At 47.3% G+C, this 11,707-nt stretch overlaps 1 protein-coding gene across 1 annotated transcript in view; it reads right to left on the bottom strand.

The window, feature by feature from the left end:
* T265_11007 (hypothetical protein) overlaps positions 1 to 10,939 on the bottom strand; it is a gene marked incomplete at both ends in the record, with an annotated part of 24,405 nt that extends 13,466 nt beyond the window's left edge. Inside the window, 5 exons of the mRNA XM_009177544.1 lie at positions 1,150 to 1,364; positions 3,071 to 3,120; positions 7,302 to 7,693; positions 10,686 to 10,797; positions 10,834 to 10,939. Of these exons, the coding sequence (XP_009175808.1) occupies positions 1,150 to 1,364; positions 3,071 to 3,120; positions 7,302 to 7,693; positions 10,686 to 10,797; positions 10,834 to 10,939 (875 nt within the window). The remainder of the gene's footprint in view (positions 1 to 1,149; positions 1,365 to 3,070; positions 3,121 to 7,301; positions 7,694 to 10,685; positions 10,798 to 10,833) is intronic.
* Positions 10,940 to 11,707: the final 768 nt, after the last annotated feature.

The following is an 11,707-nucleotide window of genomic DNA, read 5'->3' as shown; positions in this document are numbered from 1 at the left end:
TATCACGATACATGTATATTCGTAATGCACTTCTCATAAGGTTGCTGAAAATTCGTCGACAGCTCACGAGCGGTTTCGCCCTTCTTGGGGCTCATCCGGTAGGCGCAGTCCCCGAGTTTCGCAAAACCAAATTAGTTTGCAAATGAGTGTATTTAGCGAAGAAAAAAACAGATGTTAACCAAGGGCACTTAGGTCAGCAGTGAGTGCCTAAGAAATCCGTTCAGTCTGGTTGTTCTCAAATGCCTCAAAATACTCTTTCTGAATCCACTGGTCAAGAAGACTGCTGAAAATGCCCAATGTTCACTGCCTGTGGGTGTTTTTACTCGAATTTCGTCTGGAGAAGGCAAATTAACCAGTTCGCAACCGGCTGACTTGCTGGTGAAGTCGGTTAGCCCATGTCTTCAGACCGCGATCAAACGAAGCATCTTGCACAGCAAACGCCACAGTAATCCGGATGGATTTCACTACATCATATTTAAACCCACGACGCTGTGTGCTATTTTCACTTTCGTAACGCGGAAAGGCTGACATTTATCCGGCGAGTCCTGAACGCGTAGTCGACTGCAGCTCATCGAGTGAACTTGGCAGTCCGGATTGAAAGCTCGCTATTTCTGTCAGAACACAAGGCGGTCACAAGCCTCTTTTCATTGTCGGTTTCAAAGTCCTTTATAAGGTTGTGAACAATGATTAGATCACGCCCTTCCTTCAGAAAAGAGTTATCTCCCCTGGAAAGGTCGCAGTGACATCTCACTCCCCCTCATCGAAAGGTTCGTCCAGAAAGTCCGTTTATTTGTAGTCTCCGCTCTTCGGGGGGATAGCGGTTTCAAAAAATGATCATATTTCCAAAAAGATTTGAGATATGGGCTATCCAGTAAGACGTACCACACGAAGTATTAGTTTATTTTGGAAATACATGCCGCGGATATCACTCCATTCATCTAATGACCAAGCCGTTGCGCGGTATGCGCCAGGGGCGGAGGTAGAAATACGACCGTCCCCTTAAGGAGACCGAAGTTGTTTTCGAGCTGCCACAGGGACAAAGTGAGCATCGCGATAAAACTGGGGAAATGGGTCACTGTGGATTTTGTCAGGTGGAACGCCACCCCCATAACACAGAACATGACAGTGAGACAACAAAGTTCGTCCTACCCGATCCCATGCTCCAGTTTGGACTCAAGCACCACAGCCTCGGCCGGTCCGGTTGGATCTGCACGGATCTGCATGAGTTCCGCTTGCAGACAGATGGCTTCCAACAATCTGTGTAAGTTTATACGTTTCAAGGCAGAAATTTCAACCGACTGAATTTCACCACCAAGTTGTTCCACGACAACACCGTGCAAAGCCAGCTCCTCGATCACACAGGCCTGAAAACGAGCACAAGGAAATGGGAACATAGAATTGATCCACAAATGAACACTACTCATGGTAGTATGATAAAAATACCACCAACGATAAGCTTAGAACCTCAACTGAAATGCCTGGAGGCACGCGTTAAACGAACAGTACACAAAATGATTACGGGGTCACCCCGCTTCTGGCGATAAACCCATTCGTTCTCAAACACAGTTACATCACGAATTCGCCTAGCTCTGTGACCATATTTACAAACATCCAGTTAAGTTAGTCAGTCGCAAGGAATGCTGGGCGCATTTATTGGTGGTTGATCACGTGGTCGAACAGAGCAAGGCCTCCTCATCGATCACAAAGACATGTTGGGGAGCTGGACGAAAGGTATTTCGTCGGTTATCGGTCGCATGAACATTTTTGCATTCAGTCACAGATCACGAAAAACTCGAAAAAAGTGGGAAATAGCCAGGATAAATTGAAGCGATGGATGATTTATCCTGGGACACACGAACAGCACAATTTCCCACTTCATCGTAAATGGAAGTCATGAAGTTAGAACGTGGGATGACGCAACACGCGATTACGTTTGCTCCTATTAGTACATGAGAATCTGGCAGGTAGTGGACAACTTCTGCTGTTTTCCGGGGAACCTTTGCCACGTCCCTTAGTCAAATCAAGGTTTTGGTTCGCGCTGCCAGGTTGTCTGCTTTTACGTTTCACCATCGACTTACGTTTATTTTGCATCTATTTGCATTCTGTTGTATTCCACTTCATTGTAATTCATTTTATTGTAGTCTGTTTGTACCTCATGTATAAATTTGCAAGTGGTTCGCACGAAATTCTGGACTTTCTGGTGCCAGAAGTGACCGTTGTACTGATGATTACTGGGGGACCACCAGGCCACCATTCGTATACATCATGGGATTCAACGGTTTATTTGACCCCGGTCGTCTTGACAACTAAGGGTTACGAGTTGCATAGGTTGATGTTAATCCCCCAACTGGGCATCACCCGCTATGCGCTGGGTTCTATCGACACAGTTCGAAGTGACAGGCGAATCCGGAAACGGGTTCCAGAAGACAGCTTTACGTGAAATTGTCCTGTTTGGTGTGTGGGCCAAGTGGCACAAAATGAGCTGCACCAGAAGGGCTTGAAAGCACGGATTCACTGTCTAGCTAGCACCCTATAGTCACAGACATCGAACTGAAGAGAGGGAAGAATTTCAAAGTACACCCAGCTAAAATTGGACTTTTATCGTCTGATGATAAATGCGACCCGCAGGAACAACCTCTGGACGAGGAGACAGCTGTTCAAAAAGGTTCTCCATCGCGCTGGGGATGGTGTACAGTATCATGTACCCGGCTTCTTGCGTTAGGATGCAAGAGGTTAAGTTTGAAGCGTTCGACCACTGAAAGCATGAAAAATCGCTCATCTGTAACACGCTTCCGGTGCCTAGCTGCCATGCTACCCGAAGGAAGCTCGAGGGCTGGGATACTGCCAGACAGGGGAAGTCATAAGGCAGAGGTCGGGTTCAAACCACAAACCTCCCGGTCAGTAAATTCGCGCTCTAACCACTTGGACCATCTCGCCCCCCACTGAAAGCATATGGCAGACACATCAGAAAAGGGGCTTTCGGAGCCCGTGACCTGTATACGAAGGAATAAAACGGCGTGCAAACAAGGACATTCAACATCAACGGATATTGTGCAGGAAAAACACGTACCACATCCGCTTCCTTTTTATCGATTTTGTTTATGGCCACGACGATGGGTGCTGAGAGGGTAAATGGATGAAAGTGAGAAAAGTACAAGTTACCAAATCGATAGAGAGGCAAGGTTCCTACATTTCTGTTCCCCCCTACAACAGCCTTGTTTCAGATTTCCATCTAGATTAACATTCACTATTGAGGTTGAAATTCTCAAACAAAATGAAGAACTCGATCTAGTGGAGTGTCGCGGGGTACCAAACACGTGTTTAATCCAAACGATTCAGGTCAATTTCTACGTACTGTGTCTCGGGAATTCCAGTAATTCACGCTGCCACAATTGACGAACTGACGCATATGCCATAAGTTACGGCGAACCATTCCCACAGTGTAGTCACTTTGAAAAGACCCTGAATTGCGTGGTCCGAGATACTGCCAGGGCGAACGAACAGGCTGGACTTGATCTACGAACCTACTGAGGAAGAGAGTGCGCCCCAATCACTATTTGACACCCGGGTCAGATATCCGACGCGAAGGAATTTGATACTTGGTTCCAACTTCATGGTCCAGCGAGCACAAAAGAAAATTCACCTCATTCAAGCATTGTGTTTCGTTCCGTAGATGAGCTGTGATGGATTAGGCAGGTTCTCACTCAGAGCTGCGGTTCCGCTGCAGCACTCTTTTGGTGCCGAACCGCCATGCTACCAGAAGGAAGAACGAGCGCTGAGATGCTGCTACGTTGCCCAAGCCTACACAGGGGAAGTCGAGAGTCAAAGGTCGGGTTCGAACCACGGACCCGCCGGTCAGTAAATTTGCGCTCTAACCACTTGGTCCATCTCGCCATGCTTCACTCGAAGAAAATAGGTCTTCCTTCCCATACCAAGTCTTCTCATAGTTTTTACCTCAAATATATATATATATATATATATGCAAACTAGACGAACATTATGGTTGTACGGCAGTGAAACATCAGTGCCAACGCCGATGTTGCTGTCCTTGATGATGATGATGATGGTGATGATGATGATGACGAGCCCGCATCGTTGGGCACCGGAGAGAGTACAGACAACCAAAGACGAACTTCAACTAATGCTCAATTCTCACCATGCGTAAAGGGTCATTTTCCCAAACATCTTGAGGGAGGAAGAAAGTGCTTCAAGCTCGGTTGTTGCTTGTACGCAATTGCGGAAAAATTCCGGAGCACCAAGGGTGCTCCTTAGTTGTAAGTGAAGTGCACCATATTGGAAGATAAATGACTCGACGAACTACTAGTTACTTCAGAAGCGCATGATGCATCCAATTTGACCTCATGATTATTCACTTGGTCGTTTGCTTGCCCCGACTATGTACTTTTGATATTCACTTGTTTCGCTCGTTTGTACCAGCCATCCACCTTGCCGCAAAGGCCGTCCCGTCCAGCGCTGGTATATTAGCGGGTGCTTGTGTGAACGTACGCAGCTGACTTACTTAGCCATGCGTGTTCGCGTCCCGTTCGCCGACTTGTTCCGCCATGATTCCGTGTAATCACATCATCAATCAGAATCACGGGGCTTCAATCGGACGTGAAGACCGCAACTCACACTCTAGAGCCAACATTCCGCGTGCCGTTGTTTGGTTGGCGGGCCTTGACACTGCTCTGCACCCACCAGTGCATGAACTTGCGCACTTACTGACGCGACGAACGTGGGCAGCTGAGGTTTGTTGTAATGACCGGAGGGTCCAGGGTTCGAACCCAACCCCGGTATCTCAACCACTTGGCAGTACCTCAGTTCTCGGGCTTCCTTTGGGTGGCATGGCGGCTACACACCTAAAACGTTTTGCAGCTAAACAAATTTCATTNGCCAGGATCGATTAGCGCAATCACCCTCTGTTCCAGAATCCGTTGAGTAAAATTATGCTCAGTGCGCCCTCCGCTTGTTTTGCTCATATGTACACGCCATTCGCCTCGCCGCAAAGATCATCCTGGCCGACACTGGTCTATGTGTGTGTGTGTGTGTGTATGTGCGTCTGTGTGACTTCGCAGCCGACCTACTTACCCATGCATGTTCGTGCCCCGTTTGCTGATCCGCCCCGACTTGTTCTGTCATGACTTCCGTGTAATCACATCGCCAATCAGAATCACGGGGCTTCAATCGGACGTGAAGACCGCAACTCACACTCTAGAGCCAACATTCCGCGTGCCGTTGTTTGGTTGGCGGACCTTGACACTGCTCTGCACCCACCAGTGCATGAACTTGCGCACTTACTGACGCGACGAACGTGGGCAGCTGAGGTTTGTTGTAATGACCGGAGGGTCCAGGGTTCGAACCCAACCCCGGTATCTCAACCACTTGGCAGTATCTCAGTTCTCGGGCTTCCTTTGGGTGGCATGGCAGCTACACACCAAAAAAGTTTTGCAGCTGAACAAATTTCATTTTGTTTGCTCTGTGAACCATATCGCTGGATGATATTTGCCCAAGAACGATCATTATATGGGTCTTTCATTGGTTTCAAAACCAACATCGTTTAGAATAGTATAAAAGGTATGTACCAACGCATGCTATTTATTCCGACAACTCGTTTTGGACGCGAAGCAAGCGCACTTGTATCATCTGAATTACTCGTTTATTATGTCACCTCAATAACAGTAAGATAACGGCTTGAAGGCGACCTCCCGCGTGAATTGCCCAATTTAGACGAGACTATGGGGTAAGAAAAGCTCGCTGTAACTCGAATTCTTTGCAGGCCGATGGTGAATTTAGAATATTCTGCGCTGAACTTTAGCTACTTATAAAGCTCACCAAGGGTGCTCCTTAGTTGTAAGTGAAGTGCACCATATTGGAAGATAAATGACTCGACGAACTACTAGTTACTTCAGAAGCGCATGATGCATCCAATTTGACCTCATGATTATTCACTTGGTCGTTTGCTTGCCCCGACTATGTACTTTTGATATTCACTTGTTTCGCTCGTTTGTACCAGCCATCCACCTTGCCGCAAAGGCCGTCCCGTCCAGCGCTGGTATATTAGCGGGTGCTTGTGTGAACGTACGCAGCTGACTTACTTAGCCATGCGTGTTCGCGTCCCGTTCGCCGACTTGTTCCGCCATGATTCCGTGTAATCACATCACCAATCAGAATCACGGGGCTTCAATCGGACGTGAAGACCGCAACTCACACTCTAGAGCCAACATTCCGCGTGCCGTTGTTTGGTTGGCGGACCTTGACACTGCTCTGCACCCACCAGTGCATGAACTTGCGCACTTACTGACGCGACGAACGTGGGCAGCTGAGGTTTGTTGTAATGACCGGAGGGTCCAGGGTTCGAACTCAACCCCGGTATCTCAACCACTTGGCAGTACCTCAGTTCTCGGGCTTCCTTTGGGTGGCATGGCGGCTACACACCTAAAACGTTTTGCAGCTAAACAAATTTCATTTTGTTTGCTCTGTGAACCATATCGCTGGATGATATTTGCCCAAGAACGATCATTATATGGGTCTTTCATTGGTTTCAAAACCAACATCGTTTAGAGTAGTATAAAAGATATGTACCAACGCATGCTATTTATTCTGACAACTCGTTTTGGACGCGAAGCAAGCGCATTTGTATCATCTGAATTACTCGTTCATTATGTCACCTCAATAACAGCAAGATAACGGCTTGAAGGCGACCTCCCGAGTGAATTGCCCAATTTAGATGAGACTATGGGGTAAGAACAGATCGCTGTAACTCGGATTCTTTGCAGGCCGATGGCGAATTTAGAATATTCTGCGCTGAACTCTAGCTACTTATAAAGCTTCGAGTAGACAAAATTGAGGGAGAACATCGGCGCAACGGCGTCGCTCGCAGACGGCCACAAATAGATACGTGGTTCGTACGTAAAACGTAAATTAATTAGAAGGGGCTGCTACGGAGACCACTCACATCACCACACCTAGGTCCCAAGGAGGAGTCCCGTGAAATGAAAGCAAATAACCAATCTGGTCACAACCGGACTGAGCTCTCAATACATCTAAGGAGATCGATCTCCTGGGCAGCAGATTAACAGCTCGGAAATCCCCAACACCTCCTCCATGTAGTTACACCTACAAATGTCCTATAAAGAGTAGGATACGGAGGGCGGCGGGTTGAAATAAAATACTTCCATGCAGTTACACCTACAAATGTCCTATAAAGAGTAGGATACGGAGGGCAGCGGGTTGAATATAAAGTACTGCACCGTACAACTCTGCAGTACGCAAAATGCGTTGACAAACAATGTTCAACTTACTGTTTTGTTCCTTGGCAAAACGAATGGATTCCACAGTCTGCGGCATGACACCGTCATCAGCGGCCACCACTAAGACCATGATGTCAGTCGCTGCGGCACCTCGAGCTCGGATGGCTGAGAACGCTGCGTGTCCTGGTGTATCGACAAAAGTAATGTGGTCCGAAAGAATGTCCGACAATGAATCGGCCAGATCAGCTACACCAGCCTGAACGGCAACCGAAGACAGGGAGACAGTGAAGGCGGCAATGTGTTGGGTTATTCCACCAAACTCGCCATCGACCATTCGGCTTGCACGAAAGGCGTCTAACAGAGTGGTTTTACCGTGATCCACATGTCCCAGAACGGCAACAACCGGTGGGCGTGGAACACAATCGGCAGGACAAGCTGGCGGCCTGCATGTGGACGAGAGACAAGAGAGGGGTAATGAAAATGCGGTTTGTTTCGTGATCATGGAAAGCCACAGCTGCGACCAATTATCTGGCAAACGACCTTTCCATAAAGAGCAACAACGAAAAATCACGCTTCAGATAGTTTTCCTATGTCCACGAGCAAGTGAAACATTCTCTTCCCAACTCAAATGCAATCAATCCATAAGTGAGCGAAGCTTGGACTGCTCAGGGGACCGAAACCCCTTCGTGGTGAGTATGTCATCTCTGATGAGTATTCAACCAGTGCCCAAAGCCCATAGCATCAAGTGGCTGACAGCACACGGCAACGGTTACATTTCACTGTACTGATTCGACAGACAGACTAAATTAGGGGGGGGGCAAACCAAGGGTCCACAGACCTTTACCGAGGGAAATGCAACCTGCATGCAAAACCACCAATAAGAGGAAAGATTCTCGACAAAAAAATCAGTGATAAGGTTAAGAGAAACACTGACCCATACAGGCTGCCCAATGATGTTGAATCCTTAACAGGCCCCTGGAAACCAGGGCGTCTGCCACCCGGGTGCATAAAGGTCAGATACGCGCACCCTAGTGTCCGGATGCCAGCCGCCCCTAACAACAAACATTAAATTCATTTGGACGGATGTGTCACCTGCAGAACACGAATCAAACGAAGACATGCCCTGATTGGTCAGAATGCCAGTCAAACCGAGTCGAGTATCTTTCACTCGACGCTTCTCGCCCCCTTACGGAGATTCTGGCACGACCTTGTGGAACACTCTGTGACTACCCTATACAGTTGTTATAATTCTCCTTTGTCTCCATAAGGGGTTGTGTAGAGCTACCGTGCCTTTTGATATACCATGGTGGGCGGACTAGGAAGCCAAGGGACCGATACAGGGTTGCACGATCGTCCACCAAGTCACAACACTTAGCGAAAAACCAACCACAGTGTGGCGATGGTTGTGACAGGTCAGAACCAGGTTCCTCTCTCCCGCACTCTTTTCACTTAAGAACTCTAAGTATAATTGACTGAAGTTTGTATAATACTATGGTAGTGAAGCATCAGTGTGAACGCCGATGTTACTGTCTCCGATGCTGACGATTTAGTGCCAATCTTAACAGTTTATTAGACTAGATATTGACGTGTTCCTAAAATAATGCGTTGACCGCTAAAGGCTCAACTCGTGGGTATTCCCATGGCTGAACACATTGCAAAAGTCTCTTTCAGACACATGGCGAAATCAGAACGCAACTAGGCGCTAACGCTTTTACGATCCAACGGAAAGTGGAGTTTTTACCACAGCCACTTGCACAAATAAACAGAGGCACAATAATTTAGAGCTAAACTTATGAACTACTGACTGACCCCATCAATCAATTCACATCCGGTTGTTTGAGCAAAACTGTTGCAACTGGTGGCTTAACTCCATTCCTCCATTCTGCAACTGCGCGTTTGTAGTGCAGATCACCGTGACCAGATTTCAGTACGGTGATCCGACTTTGAGGGAGAACACCGTTGGATTAGTGTGATAGTTATGAAGAGCGCAGACTCGAGAGCGGCTTACGTATGCTAAAGAAATATAGTAAATAAAGGTATCTCAAAGTTCGGGGGGAGATGGCTCAAGTGGTTAGAGCGCGAATTTACTGACCGGAAGATCGGTGGTTCGAACCTAACACCTGCCTCTCGACTTCCCCTGTCGAGGCTTGGGCAGCCTGGTAGTATACACAAATTGATCGGTAAAGATAGCACACGGTCGAAGCGAGCAAAAACAGTGTAGGCGAGTGGACAGTAGGATGTCAGATGGGGAAGGACCACGAATTAAATGTTATCGATAAGCGATGTCTATAGCAGTACCGACAGTGTTCAAAGTGTAGGATTACGAAGACGGCAAGCGCGGCTAGCCGGGCACAGGAATTCGTATCGATGATGTAGCAGCTTGAATTGGATTGGAGCGAATATGTACATTGAGAGGGAACAGAATTTTATAAGAACTAAAGATTGAATAAAACGTTAACAGACGACCTTCTGGCTGTGGTGGTGGTGTAGTGATCCGGCGCGCTGGCGTCCCAATGAAGGGGACTTTTACAAGAGTATGTTAGAGTCCCGGATGTGTCGTGCTGCATCGAATCGTTCATCATCTCGTAGTAAATACACAAACGAAAAATGCACGAAGTGGCACAACGACTTAGCGGCTGTTGATAATGGATCGCGTTTAAAATACTACAAGAAACAAAACGGGTAGAGTTGAGGCACGCAAGTGGACTCAGGCCATGGGACTGGACAGCTGGATGAAACACTGGACAACGTTCATGCATACTGTGTTAGTTGGCGATGCGCAAACGAGTAATAGGAGTTTGTGTTTCGTCGAGTAGGAACGGGTGTACACATCTGATTAAGAACAAGTTACTTATGAGTAGTTGATGAAAAGCGTGTTCCGCGACTGCATCAAATAACGATTTTTGGGGGGAATCAACAGTGAATGCATAGAATTTCTTATTCTAACGAGCGACCAGTCGGTTGGTGTTCAGTCGGTCGGCCGATTCACGCCTGCTAGTTTGATCACATCCCAGGGGGACACGTGGCTTGAAGCTAACCAGACCGACAGTACACATTAATTAGGGAGACAAATGGAGTGACATTCAGTAGGATGTCCCATTTAACTGATGGATCGGATCCATCGAGTAGTCGCGATTGAATGGACGGATTTAAAATAACTGTTAGAAAAAGTGACTTCACACCGAACTAGTCGATAGTGATTGCTACTGGTGTAGGCAAGGTATCGGTGAACAGATGCACACGGTACCAGTATTAGCTTAATAATAGCTGTGGCTTTGAGTATGGTTAAAGGGGTTACTGTAGATCAGTTAGAGACGGCCGTTTCATGAACAAACTTGAGTTGTCTCATTCACGATGCCACTGATTTCTGTCCTAATCTTTCCCAGATGAATACACGGGGGTTTGGGACCAAGCTGAATAACAAAGAAATCTTACCTTGGATGTGCATCCCTGTCGGTTATTACGGTGGCAACGGGATTTGTCTTGAACACAGGTCTCAGACCCATCAACTTCACCAGCTCGACTAATAATCTATGATCTTCCAATTCTGTAGTGGATTAGAAAAATTGCTGCCCAGACCTACTGGAACCAAGAGAGGCCTTCCCTGAATTTAATATTCCGGAATTCAGTGCAGCCAACAGACGACTGGACGGACGGTTCGCAACAGCAGCCAACTCCTTCACCGTCATTCCTTCCCAAACCTCAATCACGGGAGCATCCTTTCGTTTTTGATGGGATGATGCGACGGGCTTCTATTATTGTTTTCACAGAGATCGATTAGAGTGGATGCTTACTTTGCCGGGCGCATGAATACTGTGAAGTTTGCGTGAGTACGGATAACACCATAAACCGTAAGTACACAGAGAAGATGCAGCAGAGAATAACCGGGAGCAAGCGTTTTGCTCCAGTAGGCGAACGTTGAAACTCAACCAGCCGGTATTCATAATGACCAGAGATACTCATATGTGTTTGATTAGCAGGAACAAACAGGATCGCATTGCAGTCGGAAATTTTGTACGAGTTCCAATAGTCGAGGGAGAAACCTCCTGCGCTGTGAGTGATCAGGAAGATCGAAAAATATGTAATATACCGAGATGTCGGGGTTGTGGATCATGATAACTTTACCATCATCACTAGTCTAGAAATAGGGACGAATGGCTCAGTGGTTAGAGCGCAAATTTAATGACCTGAAGGTCCGTGGTTCGGACTGGACCTCTGAATCTTGGATTCTTCTGCCCAGGCTTGGGCAACCTGGCAGTATCTCGACTCTCGTGCTTCCTTCGGGTGGCATGCCAGCTAGGCAGTTCTAGAAATCGGTCGTACTGGCATCGGCGGCTCACTGTGCTGCGGCTGTTCGCAACTGGTTGGTCTTCTGGAACACTTGGAACGATATGCCTTAAAAGTCAGTGAAAATACTGCGCCATATAAAATTTTTTAAGCTTTGGGAGGTGAAAGAA

The sequence above is a fragment of the Opisthorchis viverrini genome, assembly GCF_000715545.1.
Source record: "Opisthorchis viverrini unplaced genomic scaffold opera_v5_432, whole genome shotgun sequence".
Lineage (NCBI taxonomy): Eukaryota > Metazoa > Platyhelminthes > Trematoda > Opisthorchiida > Opisthorchiidae > Opisthorchis > Opisthorchis viverrini.
This window is presented reverse-complemented; position numbering and strand designations above follow the sequence as displayed.